A 15,640-nucleotide genomic window follows, 5' to 3' on the forward strand; every position below is an offset into this window, starting at 1 on the left:
TCCCAAGGTCATACAGCAGACAAGCGGTGGAGCGAAGATTAGAACCCAGGCCCGTGCTCTTTCCATTTGGCCGTGCTGCTTCCTCTTCAGTGAAATGGCAGGCCTCTTGGGGTAAACCTCCCCAGGCACAAACGGGCAAGGCATGGACATGGCCTCTCAGCCTTGCCCCATCCCCAAGGAGGCTGGGAAGGGTTTCCAAGTGCACTGCCAAGACCACTTGGACGATAATTGGCTCCCATTTCCAGAAACCTTGTTAAGGCTTTTCCCCAGTGGTTGGAGGAGCTCAGAGTGAGCCAGAACTGCAGCTGAACTTTGTCGAGGGTGTCCTAAAATTGGAAAGCCAGTGCTGGGAACATATCCCCTTGACTGTGTGCAACTAGGCGGGCACAGGGCTCCAGAGGGCAGGAACTCTGGGGTTGTAGCGCACAGATGCAGCCTTCCCCACACACCCTAGCCTTCTGCAGGCTGTAGACAAGGGGCTGGAACACCCAAGGCAATAGGTTGGGAACCTCACCCCTGCTAGGCATTGGGCTGGTGGCCCTGCTCTGCCCCGATGCCTGTGGCTCTGGGCTGATCCATACTCAGTTAGGCAGCCAAGTGGTGTCTGGAGTCCCTTTCCCTCCTGAGAGGAGAAAAGATAGCCTGGGAATCCCTGGGCACTGAGGGCTGCGGTGGCTGACAGGACCTCAAACCCAGGTCCAGGCCCAAGTCACCCTCTCCCCAAGACCTAGAGTTCCAGAGAAAGAACAAGGGAGCAAATGGATTGTCAACTCCGTCAGTCAGTCAATCATATTTATTGAGCACTTACTGGAGGAAAAGAAGGCTGGTCAATAATTATGATTGACTGACTGACAATAATAATAGTAATAATTATGGTATTTATTAAGTGCTGTTCTAAGCACTGGGGTAGATACAAAGTAATTAGATTGTCCCATGTGGGTCTCACAGTCTTAACCCCCATTTTACAGATGAGATAACTGAGGCACAGAGAAGTGAAGTGACTTGCCCAAAGTTAAACAGCAGAAAAGTGGCAGAACAGGATTAGAACCCATGTCCTCTGATCCCCAAGTCCGTGCTCTTGCTTCTCGTGTCCAATCACTGTACAGACCCATTCCCTGCCCAAAATGAGCTTACAGTCTAGAGACTAATTACCACAGTCAAAGCCTGTGGCCAAAGCCACAAGGCCAGAGCCTGAGCATCTGTGAGGGAGGGAGGGAGGGAGGAAGAGAAGCAGCCAGCTGGGAGAATGTTTTGCAGCTGTTGGTGACAACTGAAGGGGCATGTGGAGTGCCAGCATAAAGTTATGGCTTCTACGGTGTCCGAGGCCACAGTGGGGGCTGTCCAGGTCACAGCCAAGCAGACCAGTTTGGGGCCATTCGGCCTCCTGCACCCCCCACCCTCATCCCTGCCCCCCCACCAGAAGGATGGGAGATCAGAGAGGAGGCCGATGCAGTAGTCCAGTCGGGATAGGATGGAGATTGAACCAGCATGTTTTGTTTTGTTGTCCGTCTCCCCCTTCTAGACTGTGAGCCCGTTGTTGGGCAGGGACCGTCTCTATATGTTGCCGACTTGTACTTCCCAAGCGCTTAGTACGGTGCTGTGCACACAGTAAGCGCTCAATAAATATGATTAAATGAATGAATGAAAGTAGACAGGTGGATACTTCTTAATCCCCATTTTACAGATGAGAGAACTGAGGTACAGAGAAGTGAAGCGACTTGTCCAAGGTCATACAGCAGACAAGTAGCAGGGCCAGTATTAGAATCCGGATCCTCAGACTCCCAGGCCTGTTTGTGCTCTTTCCACTACGCCATGCTGTTTCAGTCTTATGTTGAAGATGGATGGACTGTGGGGCTGACCCACTATCAATCTATCTTGGCATGATTCAATAGTATTGAGGACCTACTGTGTGGAAAGTACTGGACTCAGAGCTATAGAGCTACAGAGCTAATAGACCTAGTCCCTGTCCTCAAGGAGCTTGCAATTTAATGGAGGAGGCAGATACAAAATTTACGAGTTGGTTGCCCTTCGTATTTGAAGAAGACTCCACCGATGGTGAAATTCACCTATGAAAATGAGTGTGTGTGGCTAGGAGACATTTGATATTGTTTGGTCTGAAAATGGCATCACTCAGGGAGCTGGGGATGGCGGCCCTATGGGGTCTAGGTCTCACCACTGTCCAGAAGGGTGAACAACACTGTACCCTATAATTTGGTCTGAAGCCTGATACCACACTGCCACCATACTCTCTTTGACAGTCTCCCAAAGGACGTGCTGGCCTTCTTGATTGGGTTTTCTGATTCCCTGTCGTTTATCAGGTCATTGGCCAGCGTGCCGTCTAGGTAACACAATTCCGTGACAGCTTTTAGCTCTGGTTGTCAATATGAATTTTTGGTTGCTTTTGTAACTTCCCAGGTGCAAGCTGGTAGTGGCTCAATGGAAAGAGCCTGGGCTTGGGAGTCAGAGGTCATGGGTTCAAATCCCAGCTCCGCCAGTTGTCAGCTGTGTGACTTTGGGCAAGTCACTTAACCTCTCTGTGCCTCAGTTACCTTATCTGTAAAATGGGGATGAAGACTGTGAGCCCCACGTGGGACTATCTGTGACCTTGTATCCTCCCCAGCCCTTAGAACAGTGCTTTGCGCATTAGTAAGCCCTTAACAAATACCATCGTTATTATCACCTCAGATTCCTTTAGACTTATCGCCAGCCCTTAGCGTCCGGCTGATTTGGTGAAGTGGTTGGTGATCACCATTCTGATATATTTGTATGGTTTGGGTCAATTTTGGGGGTTGTGGATATACATCAGTGCCCTTTGTTATTCTGTATAGGAAAAAACTTGGGCACTCTTCCACTTATACCCTCTGTTTTCGTCTCCAGTAGAGACAACCCATCTTAGGGGGTCCTGGCCGAATGCCTGCAGGCCTGGGAGGGAACTGGGGAGCGCGGAACAGGGTGGTGGTTAGTTGAAATTCCTTGCTGAAACACATGCATTCAGCAGCCTTGGATGTGAGTTCCACCCAGGGGTCGGCACCCCACAACCACTATGTGCTCACAGAGGGGCCCGTGTTAGCAGGGGCTTGGCTGGGTGCCCAGATGCCCTGGGAGTGCAATTGCATGAGACTACTTTGGGCTGGGGCTGGCTGCAGCCAACACAGGTTCTAGACATGCCTGGGCAAAAGCCCCAGAGTTTGCAAGTTCTTCTGAGTGACTACTGTAGAAGCAAAGGTCCACGGTCGATGCCAAGTTGTGTGGGTCCAGTATGGGTCCAGGGTGGACAGGTTTTGGCCCAGGGCCGGCCAGGTGTGGCCAAGTGCGACCAGGTGAGGTAGCGGCCCAGGGCAGGGGTCAGGTCCAACTTAGTTTGGGCTGCTTCGCCACCCCGCTGCTTTCTCTAGAAGCAGTGTGGCATAGAGGATAGAGCACAGACCTGGGAATCAGAAAGAACTGGGTTCTAATCCTAGCTCTGCCACATGTCAGCTGTGTGATCTTGGGCAAGTCACTTCATTTCTCTAGGCCTCAGTTCTCTAAGCCTCATCTGTAAAACGGTGATTAATAGCGTGAGCTATATGGGGGACGGGGATTGTGTCCAACCTGATTAAGTTGTATCTACCCCAGTGCTTAAATCAATCAATCAATCAGTCATATTTATTGAGCGCTTACTGTGTGCAGAGCACTGTACTAAGCGCTTGGGAAGTACAAGTTGGCAACATATAGAGACAGTCCCTACCCAACAGTGGGCTCACAGTCTAAAAGGTCACAGTCTTAAAGCAGTGCTTGGCACATAGTAAGCGCTTAACAAGTACCATAATTATTATTATTATTATTATTCTCTCTTTCAGTAAAATACGAGGAGCTGTACTGCTTCTCGTTCAACCCCAAACTGGACAAGGAAGAAAGGGAACTAGGATGGAAGCTTGTGGATCTTGGGGAAGAATATCAGCGAATGGGCGTCCCAAATAACTACTGGCAGATCAGCGACGTGAACAGAGACTACAGAGTGAGTGGAGGGGCTTTGTGGCTGGCCTTTGACCCAACTGGTTCATTCCTGATAGGCATGAACTGAGACGTTTGTAACCAGTGCTGCCCTTGGTCCAGGCTCCCCAGCCCAGGGCTGCATCCAGCAGCCCCCACCCCGTCTGCCCCAATCCAAAGATTTAAGGGAGGGTGCTGTCCCATCTCCTCGTGGTATCAGAGAGGGTGCCTGTCCTGGGAATTCTGGGAGCAGTAGAGAGGAAATCTCTCGCTGCTCCACACTCCTGTCCCTCATCAGGACCAGTGCCCAGTGGCACCTCCCTCCCCAGCCTGGGGCTCTTGACCAAGGTGGTGCTCCGCCTGGATTCTGGGGAAAGGCGTTGATCTGTGTGCGGGATCTCTCGTGCGCCTTGTTTAGTGCGGCAGGGATAGTTAGAGCCATGCCAGCTGGGACCCAGGGAAAGGGAGAGCTCCAGCTGGGAGGATGCCGGGGCTGGAGAGGACACAGTCGGCAGGGTTGGATGCTTCCTTGCTGGATCACTGGCATAGAGTCAGGGATGGATGGGGAGAGTTGGGGGGCTGGATGGTCCCTGCTGGGTCACTGGGAGTGAGTCAGGGATGGACGGAGAGAGTCAGGTGGAGCTGGATGGTTCCATGCTGGGTCACTAGGGGAGAGTCAGGGATGGACAAGGAAGAGTTGGGGGGCTGGATGGTCAATGCTGGATCACTGGGGAGAGTCAGAGATAGACAGGGAGAGTCAGTGGGGTTGGATGGTCTGTGGGGAGAGTCAGGTGTGGAGAGAGGAAAGACAGGGGGTGCTGGTCACTCCCTAGTCCATGAGGGTGAGTGTCCAGGAGGGCGACTTTCACACGGTGCCTCCAGCTTTCCTGGTGTCCCTGCTGGAGACAAAGCTGGCAGGAATGACCACGGGGCTAACCCAGGACAAAAATTGGTTTGCGTTTTTTAGCACTTTTATTTTTCCATAGCACTTTGATATCACATCTTATTTTGTCCTCAGGACATCCCTGTGAGAAAGGGATAAGCAGGAATGATAATCCCCGTTTAGCAAGCAAGATACCCAAGGCCCAGAGAGGTTACGTCACTAGTCTGAGGTCACACTCAGGGTAGTGGCAGAACTGGGGCTGGAAACACAGTTTCCTGTGTCTGTCCCATAGTCTCCCCCAGATGGTGTGGCTGGCTTTTGGGGAGAGTAGACCGGGGCCAGGAGTATCATCGAGATAACCCAAAGGTGCAGTCGGGGTGTACGGTCTTGTCTCTGGATGGGCCTGAGAATATGGGCCCACCCTACAGGCCCACCCTAAGATGCAGTGTCAGCTTTGGGGCTTCAGGCTGATATTTACCCTCCTGACCCACGGGAAACCTGATTGTCTGAAGGCGGCGGGCATTCTCCCCATTGTCATCAATCACAGTTCAATTGCTCAGACCTCTAAGATGGCCCCTGCTTCGGGAAGAGGGAGATGGTCAGGGCCGTGGAAGGCAAATGCCAATTTTCCTCAGACAGATGTCTTTATAGGGAGAAGATGTTGTTATAGGAAATATCCTCAGTCTCTCTGGCTCCAGTGTTAGCATTTCTCTGAGTCTCTGGTGTGGGGGCAGGATCGGGGAGTGCTCATTCAGATTCAGAGAATGGTACGTCTTCTGGTAATACAGCTTGTATAAGGTTCTGGGTGAAATGCACAACCTGTCTGTCAGTCCATCTGTCCGTCTGCCTCTTCTCTGAAGAGGCTGGAAACAGCTGATGCCATTTGGTGATTTTCTTTCCCGATATTTTCTTCCTTTCCATCCTGAAATGTGTGTTCGCCATGTGGGCAGTGAGGTTATGTGTCTTTCCCCAAGGCTTGGGCAGGGTGTCTGGTCCCTGAAGCTGGCAGGGAGATAGGCTGTGGGGAGGGGGGGTTCCCAAGCAGTCTGAGCCCCGGGTCCATCCTTGCCCTCCTAGCTGTCCTGCTGGGTGAGGGCTGGGCTATGGGCAGTAGTCTCTCCTGCAAAGTCTCTCCTCCCCGACTCTCAAACCCAAATGCTTCTTCCCAGAACCCCCGCCTGGAGTTCTGTTTCTCTCAGGCCCAGAGGACACTGGCAGGCAGGGAAACTGGCGGATCCGTTTGAGGATTGGACCGAAGTTGTTTGGCTCTGCCTGGGCCCACGTGCATTGGTGACCATAGAATTATGTTCTCCTATTGCCTTTTGATTGTCCCAGAGTCCCTCTACTGCTTCCTGAGTTCTGGGGGTCTGCGTGGCTCTCCTTTTATTCCATTGTCAGACTGCCTGAACTCCGGAGACTGCCGCAGCCCTCAAAACAGCGCAAACTCCAAAATACTGCCTGGCTGGCTCTTTGAGGATCACGTCAAACTCCAAAATACTGTCTGGCTGGCTCTTTGGGGATCACGTCAAGGTTGAGGATTCCCAGGGCAGGCTCTTGGGGGAATGGCGGCAAGGGGAGCCAAACGTGTAGCCCTCTCCCTGCTCCACACCCACCCCAAGCGAGACTCGTGTGCCGGGAAGTGAATTTGCCTTTGTAGATTGGAGGCAAAGAGGCAATCTGTCCAGAAGCCTCAGAGCCAATCAGTGGGCCTTGGCCGAGGGAGCACGGGTGCCTGAAGAAGGTGCCGGGCACATTACCTCCTGGCTGCCATCCTCTCCGGGATGCCAGGGACCAGCTGGTAACCCGACTCCATTGCACTGAGACAGTCTTGTGCCCACAGTGCCTTGCCCACAGTGGGAATCCTAGGAAAGGGAGACAGCCCTGGGTCCCTTCTACCTTGCCCTCTCCGCCGGTTCCTTCTACCCACCTGACCAAGAGCGCACCGAGCTGACTGCCAAGTGGTGATGCCTGTGTGCCGGTGAGCGAAGCCTGGAGGCCGCAGAGTTGAGTCTGCCCCTTCCCAGAAGGGTGAGGCGGAATTCGCTTCCACGAAAGCCAACCTGGTGTTTTGTTTTGGGGCCAACAGATCTGTGACTCTTACCCTGCGGACCTCTATGTCCCCAAGTCCTTGACGGCTCATGTCATTGTGGGGAGTTCCAAGTTCCGCAGCCGGAGGCGGTTTCCAGCGCTTTCCTACTACTGTAAGGAGAACCATGTAAGTCTTCGCCGCTGGCTCCGTCTGCTCTCGTCTTGCTCCACGTCAGTGCCCCGCTTCCCCCCGACACACACACATACACACCTTGTCTGAGTGGCTGTTTTTAAACAAAACCCTCTCTGTTTTGTCTGGGAAATGGGTCATAGGAAAACCTTCTAAGAGGATTGGTGGCCCTGTGGGGTCTGTGGGAAGAGCCTGGCTTTCTTTATTAGTGAAGAGGAGGCATGTTCCATTAGGCAAAACTGAGATTCAAGGGGTTTCCCTGGAACCCTACCATGACTTGTTTTACACGGACCTCAGTGAAAGCAATCCCCAGCTGCAGGGGCCCGTGGAAGCGGTGGGAGCTGCAGAAGTTGCAAGGGAGGGGCATTATGTTGCCCTGAGCCCCTTCTGCAGGAGACTCATTCAATCAATCCTATTTATTGAGCACCTACTGCACACAGAGCACTGTACTAAATGCTTGGGAGAGTACAGTCGGGAAGCAGCATGGCGTAGTGGATAGAGCACAGGCCTGGGAATCAGAAGGTCATTGGTTCTAATTCTAGCTTCGCCACTTGTCTGCTGTGTGACCTTGGGCAAATCACTTCTCTGGGCCTCGATTTCCTCATTTATAAAATGAGAATTGATAATAATCATAATAATTTTGGTATTTGTTAAGCACTTACTATGTGCAAAGCACTGTTCTAAGCACTGGAGAGGATACAAGGTGATCAGGTTGTCCCATGTGGGGCTCACAATCTTAACCCCCATTTTACAGATGAGGATTGAGACTGTGAGCCCCACGTGGGACAGGGATTGTGTCCGACCCCATTTGCTTGTGTCTACCCCACCTCTTAGTACAGTGCCTGGCACATAGTAAGTGCTTAACAAGTACCATTATTATTTCTTATTTATTATTATTACACTATAACAGAGCTTATTCATTCATGCATTCAATCAAATTTATTAAGTGCTTACTGTGTACGGAGCACTGTACTAAGTGCTCTAGAATAAGCCCGTTGTTGGGTAGGGATTGTCTCTATCTGTTGCAGAATTGTTCTTTCTAAGCGCTTAGTACAGTGCTCTGCACACAGTAAGTGCTCAATAAATATGATTGAATGAATGAATGGGAATGTACAAGGCAGCAATAAACAGTGACAAATCCTGCCCACAACGAGCTCAGGATGGGGGAGACAGATGTCGATACAAATAAATAAAATTACAGATATACACATAAGTGCCGTGGGGCTGGGAGGAGAGGGAAAGAGCAAAGGGAGCAAGTCAGTGTGATGCAGAAGGGAGTGGGAGATGAGGAAAAGTGGGTCTTAGTTGGTAGGCACGATCCCTACCCACAATGTAATAATGATTGCCAATAGGAGCGTCCCCATAGGATTGACTGTAATGCTGAACCTGGAGAGGAAATCCAGTGTCTTTTCTTGGGTCTCAGTCTTGCGGTGGAGGGGGAGTGGGTGGGGCAGGGGGCGGGGGAGGGCCCCACCTAATGCCTGGCAGGTAGGCATCCACAGCATCCTTGAGCAGCTGGGCTTTGCTCTGGGTGGCAGGCAGGTCTCTCTGAGGTGAGAGCTAGGGAAGGTGGTTCCCCAAGCCTGAAGCTGGCCAGAGGAGGAAGTGGGAGTCGTCATGGGGGCACAAGAGCCCGAGGGTTTCGCCGAGTGATCCCCAGGTAGCCAACTCTCCAGAGGTTATGATGATGGCGATGATGCTGATGATAATAACAATAATAAGCGTAGTTACAAAATAATCCAGTCATATGTAGTCCCTGCCCAACATGATGAACTCAAAGTCTAAGTGGGAGAAAGAACAGACATTTAATGACCATTTTACAGATGAGGGAACTGAGTCCCAGGGAAGTGAAGTGCCTTGCCCAAAGTCACACAGCAGACAAGTGGCAAAGCCAGGTTCAGTGGCTCCCAGGTCCCTGCTCTTTCCAGTAGGCCACACTGCTTCGCATTCACCCAGAGCTGAGTCCTGAATCCAGATTCTGCTAACTAGGCAGCACTCATTCTCCATTCACCCGTTTGATAGAGAAAGAAGTAGAAGACAGAAAGAACATAGAGCCGAGGTACAGACCAAGGCAGAGGCCTCAAGTGTATTTGCAGCATCATCCCGCTGTACAGCTGGGAGACTTGGACTTACCCCAGCTGCTTCATCTGAGTCCTGAAGCAGCTGCCACAGTGCCAAGCCTAGGCCTTACATGACCCCCAGCAGCAGGACGGGGACATCTACGGGCCTCAGAACGCAGTCAGCCCGCCGGCAGCTTTGCTGCGAAGACCACGCAAGGAGAATGGGGACAAAATGATAACCAAACGGTGGCCCTGTTGAGGGTTGAGATGGGACCACTGACAGCCCCAAGGGCAGGAGAGATGGTGAAGCATGGCCTCCAATAAGGCAGGACTGTTGTGGGCTGGAAGGAGCCAGTGTGTTATAATAATACTGATGGTACTATGTGCCAAGCACCATTCTAACCACTGGGGTAGATACGAGGTGATCAGGTTGTCCCACATTGGGCTCACAGTCTCAATCCCCATTTTACAGATGAGGTAATTGAGGCACAGAGAAGTTAAGTGACAAGCCCAAAGTCACATAGCTGACAGGTGGCAGGGCTGGGATTAGAACCCACAACCTCTGACTCCCAAGCCTGTGCTCTTTCCACTAAGCCACGCTGAGCACCTGGAGCATCCCCAGCCCTGATTGGGAGCACCCTAAAGAGCAGAGATTTGGGGAGGAAAAAAATCATGAGGCAGAACCGCAAATAATAATAATGTAATTATTAATTATTATATCGAAGTATTATATTTATACCGCATTATATTAATGATCATTATATTATTATAATTTGTAGTTCTACCTCTTGATATCTTTTAATTATTGTGATACTTGTAAAGCTGTATATGCCAAGCACTGTACTAAGCGCTGGGGTAGATGCACATATTTATTACTCTATTTATTTTACTTGCACATATTTACTACTCTGTTTTATTAATGATGTGCATATAGCTATAATTCTATTTATTCTGACGGTTTTGACACCTGCCTACATGTTTTGTTTTGTTGTCTGTTTCCCCCTCCTAGATTGTGAGCCCGTTGTTGGGTAGGGACCGTCTCAATATGTTGCCGACTTGTACTTCCCAAGTGCTTAATACAGTGCTCTGCACACAGTAAGTGCTCAATAAATATGATTGAATGAATGAATGAGTGAATCCACAGTAATTAGGTCTCACATGGGACTCACAGTCAAAGTAGGAGAAAGTACAGTTATTGAATCCCCATTTTGCAGATGAGGGAACTGAGACAAAGAGAAGTTAAATGACTAGCCCAAGGTCACACAGCAGGTATGTCGCAGAGCCACAATTAGAACCCAGGTCCTCTGGCTCCCAGACCTCTGCTTTTTCCACTAGGCCATGCTGCTCCTGTGCCAGGGTGTAAATAATAATAATAATAATAATAATAATAATAATAATGGCATTTATTAAGTGCTTACTATGTGCAAAACACTGTTCTAAGCGCTGGGGGGTTTACAAGGTGATAAGGTTGTCCTACGTAGGGCTCACAGTCTTAATGCCCATTTTACAGGTGAGGTAACAGGCACAGAGAAGTTAAGTGACTTGCCCAAAATCACACAGCTGACAAGTGGCGGAGCCAGGATTTGAACCGATGACCTCTGACTCCAAAGCCCGGGCTCTTTCCACTGAGCCATGCTGCTTCCCCATAATAATGATGACATTTGTTAAGCGCTTACTATGTGCAAAGCACTGTTCTAAGCGCTGGGGAGGATACAAGATGATCAGGTTGTCCCACGTGGGGCTCACAGTCTTAATCCCCATTTTGCAGATGAGGTATTTGAGGCACAGAAAAGTGAAGTGACTTGTCCAAAGTCACACAGCTGACAATTGCAGAGCTGGAGTTTGAACCCATGACCTCTGACTCCCAAGCCCGTGCTCTTTCCAGTGAGCCACGCTGCTTCTCTAGGGTGCCAGGCCCTCCAGAGGGCAACCCAGGAGTGTAGCCGAGGGTGACCATCACCACCACCGTCCACACCGTCACCATGGAGCGCGTCAGTGCCGTCTGGGGGCAGATCCTGCACATAATCCAAGTTAATGACCCAGTCCCTGTCCTTGAGGAGCCAATTATCATCATCATCATCATCAATCGTATTTATTGAGCGCTTACTATGTGCAGAGCACTGTACTAAGCACTTGGGAAGTACAAATTATGAGGTCTTTGTCACACTGGGACCCAGTCTCCCCAAGAGATGAGTGATAATTGGAAGGACAGCTCTCTGGGGTCTGAATCCATGTGGGTATTTGGTGTGTCTACCTTGGTTTCAGAGGAGCAGCTGCTGCTGCCGTTGCTGCTGCTGCTGCTGGCCACATGGCCACGAGGCTTAGACTCTCCCCGATCAATCAATCATCAGTGGTTTTTATTGAGTATTCACTGTATGCAGAGCACTGTACTAAGCACTCGGAGAGTCCAGTGCAGCAGAGATGGCAGTCAAGTTCCCTTACCACAAGGAGCTTACAGTCTAGAAGTTGCAGCCTGATGACAGTGGAGACGACGGTCTGGCCACAGACACATCCTGCCTTGCCCCTGACCCGTTGAGGAGCTGGGGTTGACGAGCTGGGGTCATAGCTTACATCAATCAATCAATCGCATTTATTGAGCGCTTACTGTGTGCAGAGCACTGTACTAAGCGCTTGGGAAGTACAAGTTGGCAACATATAGAGACAGTCCCTACCCAACAGTGGGCTCACAGTCTAAAAGGGGGAGACAGAGGTCAAAACCAAACATACTAACAAAATAAAAGAAATAGAATAGATATGTACAAGTAAAATAAATAGAGTAATAAATATGTACAAACATATATACATATATACAGGTGCTGTGGGGAAGGGAAGGAGGTAAGATGGGGGGGATGGAGAGGGGAACGAGGGGGAGAGGAAGGAAGGGGCTCAGTCTGGGAAGGCCTCCTGGAGGAGGTGAGCTCTCAGTAGGGGCTTGAAGGGAGGAAGAGAGCCAGCTTGGCGGATGGGCAGAGGGAGGGCATTCCGGGCCCGGGGGAAGACGTGGACCGGGGGTCGATGGCGGGACAGGCAAGAACGAGGCACGGGGAGGAGATTAGCGGTGGCAGAGGAGCGGAGGGTGCGGGCTGGGCTGGAGAAGGACAGAAGGGAGGTGAGGTAGGAGGGGGCGAGGTGATGGACAGCCTTGAAGCCCAGGGTGAGGAGTTTCTGCCTGATGCGCAGATTGATTGGTAGCCACTGGAGATTTTTGAGGAGGGGAGTAACATGCCCAGAGTGTTTCTGGACAACTCCAGAACACCTCCATGAGCCTGGGATCTGGACCTCTGACCTCTGTTCTCTGACCTGACCAGTGCTGCTAAATCTGGGCGGCGCCCTGACCTTCAGCTCTCCTAGAACACCGGTCTGTTAGCCAAGAGCACCCTGCAGCCTGGCTCCGTTAGCACCTTTGGGATCTCAATGGAATGGAAGCTACCGGCAGAAACTCCAAGCTGCTTGGGTCTTTGGAAGACCCCTGAGGACCGCCCCAGACTTTGCTCTTCACTCGGTATTCCTCAGGCTCTGAAGTGAACAATTTTGACTGGTACCCCTCATGGACTCAAATCAGAACTCCCATGAAGCAAGAGGCTGGCAGTTTTCCAAAATGACTCCATCCAATGAAAGAAAGGCAAATTCATTGATTCATTCAATTGTATTTATTGAGCGCTTAGTGTATGCAGAGCACTGTACTAAGCACTTGGGAGAGTACAATATAACAATAAACAGATACTTTCCCTGCCCACAACAAGCTTACAGTTTAGAGGGGGAGACAGACATTAATATAAATAATAACAATAATGGCATTTATTAAGTGCTACTATGTGCAAAGCACTGTTCTAAGCGCTGGAGCACTGTTAATTTACAGATGTGTACATAAATGCTCTGCACATAGTAAGCGCTCAATAAATACGATTGATGATGATGATGATGAGGCTGGGAGCGGGGATGAATACCTAAGAGAGAGTCTGGGTGACACAGAAGGGAGTGGGAGAAGAGGAAAGGGGGGGGCTTAATCAGGGAAGGCCTCTTGGAGGAGATGTGGCTTCAATAAAGCTTTGAAAGAAGAGAGAGTAATTGTCTGTCGGATTTGAGGAGGGAGGGCATTCCAGGCCAGAGGCAGGACGTGGCCGAGGGGTAGGTGGTGACATAGATGAGATGTAGGTACAGGAAGAAGGTTAGCATTAGGGTAATGAAGTGTACGTGCTGGGCTGTAGTAGGAGAGCAGTGAGGGGAGATAGGAGGGAGCAAGGTGAATGAGTGCTTTGCAGCCAATGGTTAGGAGTTTTTGTTTGATTCCGCTTATTCTCCTGAAACTGATTCAGCTGTCTGCTTATTCTCCTGAAGCTGGGAGGAGGCTGGGCCCATGAGGCTCAGGGGAATGTCTCCAAGGAATGGGAAGCTGATGTGGACAAGGGGAGTTGTCATGGCAGGAAGAGGGGGTTTGGACCCAGAGCCCTCTCGCCAGGTTGAGTGGGAAGGCTGGGGTGGGGTAGGGGATGGGAATACTGAGAAACAGGAGGGCTTGTTCCCCCGCCAGAGAGCAGGGAGTTCCGGCCCATCTCCCACCCACCCCGGAAATGATCACTTGTCGGCCCCTTAGGAAGAAAGGCCCTTTGGGTCAGCTGCTGTAAGAGAGGGGTAGGATGGGTCTAGAGAAGGTGGAGTTAATTTTGCCACGGCGGTGTCTTCTTGGGCAGGGCGTCAACACTGACCACCACCGCCATCACCCCGCTGACCGCTTCTGCTCTTTTCCCAGGCGACCATCTGCCGGAGCAGTCAGCCGCTGTCCGGCTTCAGTGCCCGCTGCCTCGAGGACGAGCAGGTGCTCCAGGCCATCAGGAAAGCCAATCCCAGAAGTGATTTCCTTTATGTTGTTGACACTCGGCCCAAAGTGAGTCTGTCGCAATTCAGACGCGTATTTCACTGCCTGGTGTTGTGCAACTGGGAAAGAAGCAAAGTCCCCTGGGGCTGGGGGTCACTCCTGTTTGTTGTCGGGGGGGCGGAGCCGGCCCCCGTGACGTGGCCAGGACCCATCCACGGCTGCCCACGGTGCTGCTGGCAGGCTAATGGCAACGGTCAGTGACGGATTCTCAGAGGCCCCCGGGGCGGAGGTGCTGACCGGGCCAGCCGACGGAGTAGAGTGGGCGGCTGGCTGGTTCTAGCCATCCAGTTTACCCCTCTCTGAAATTGCCTCCAAATCCTCACTTTGGAACTGAATGAGCCAGTTGGGCAGCAAGCCTGGAGTGAGCTGGGGCCCGTGCCCGGCTCTTCCTTCCCCTGGGCTGCACATTTCCTGCCGTTCTGACTCAGAGGATTCCCCCTCCTCTCTGTCTTCTGCCTCTGCATCTCTACTCCAGCTCCTCGGGGGAGATCAGGGTCTCAGGGCAGGAAGACTTCCTTCCCCAACCTCTAACCTAGTGGACACACAAGGAGGGAAAGCCCCTCTGGGAAGGGGAAAAGGACAACCCCACAAAGAGTGCTCTGGGAAGGTCAGAGGGCTCAGCAGCCACACCCTAGAGGGGAGTATAGTGTCCCCCCTCCCACTAACAGCTAGTCAGGGCAACCCCCACCCTATTGCTCTGCCAGGGCCCCCATCACAGAAGAATCTACCCTCCCACCCCACGGTGGGTAGCCTCTCTGCCCGAGCCCCATCCGGACCCCCATCACAGAGGAATTTTTTCCCCCTACTATCCGTGCCCTTCTGTGTTTTGGGATGTTTGCGGGAAGAACAAATTGAAAAACGGGAGGATGTTGTGCTCGGCCATCTCAGTTAGGGTTGGCGAGGACTTATCGTCCACCCTGTTTTTCCGTATCGGACCTGTCCGGCTCAGCTGGCAGGGGCAGAGCTTGGGACCGTTTGTCTCCATGGAGACCTAGGAAGTATGGCCAGGTCCAGACTGAAAAGAAATCCAGCTCTGGATTTGTCATGGAGACACCATAGTTAGTTAGTTCTGGGGTTCCAGTCGAGAACAGTGCTTGGCACATAGTAAGCGCTTAACAAATACCAAAATTATTATTATTATGATGGCCACTGGGTTCCTGCCTATTAGGGTAATTGATCAATCAATGAATTGATTCATTGAGCACTTACTATGTGTACAGCACTGTACCAAGCACTTGGGAGAGTACACTATAACAGAATTAACAGACACATTCCCTGCCCATAATGAGTTTACAGTCTAGGGTAGAAGGATGCTGCGAGATGCAGTGCTGCAGTGCTATACTCTCTTGCTCGGGTATGCACTCACGTGCATGCTCCTCTGTTCCTCAGAACTCCACCACATGAGAGGTCAGAGGTCAGATCTGGTTGTTTTCACCCCCTGCGTACGGGCTGGCTTTGGCCGTTGGCTGGGAGAAGGATTGGGTGACCTGATTACAGAGGAGACGGGGCCCCACAGATGAGCAGACCAGGTCCTCCCCGGGGCGACGGGCTGGGGGTGGGGGGCTCCCTGTTTAAGGTCAAAGGAGGAGATTTGCCCTTTTGGTCCAGGTGGGCCCTGGGCTCCGGCTGGC

General features: G+C 51.5%; 1 protein-coding gene across 1 annotated transcript in view; it reads left to right on the forward strand.

The window, feature by feature from the left end:
* The window catches only part of MTMR7 (myotubularin related protein 7), a 50,552-nt gene that overhangs the window by 20,527 nt on the left and 14,385 nt on the right, over positions 1 to 15,640 (forward strand). Inside the window, exons 4-6 of the mRNA XM_038755341.1 lie at positions 3,840 to 3,997; positions 6,942 to 7,070; positions 13,884 to 14,018. Of these exons, the coding sequence (XP_038611269.1) occupies positions 3,840 to 3,997; positions 6,942 to 7,070; positions 13,884 to 14,018 (422 nt within the window). The remainder of the gene's footprint in view (positions 1 to 3,839; positions 3,998 to 6,941; positions 7,071 to 13,883; positions 14,019 to 15,640) is intronic.

The sequence above is a fragment of the Tachyglossus aculeatus genome, chromosome 12 (genome assembly GCF_015852505.1).
Source record: "Tachyglossus aculeatus isolate mTacAcu1 chromosome 12, mTacAcu1.pri, whole genome shotgun sequence".
Lineage (NCBI taxonomy): Eukaryota > Metazoa > Chordata > Mammalia > Monotremata > Tachyglossidae > Tachyglossus > Tachyglossus aculeatus.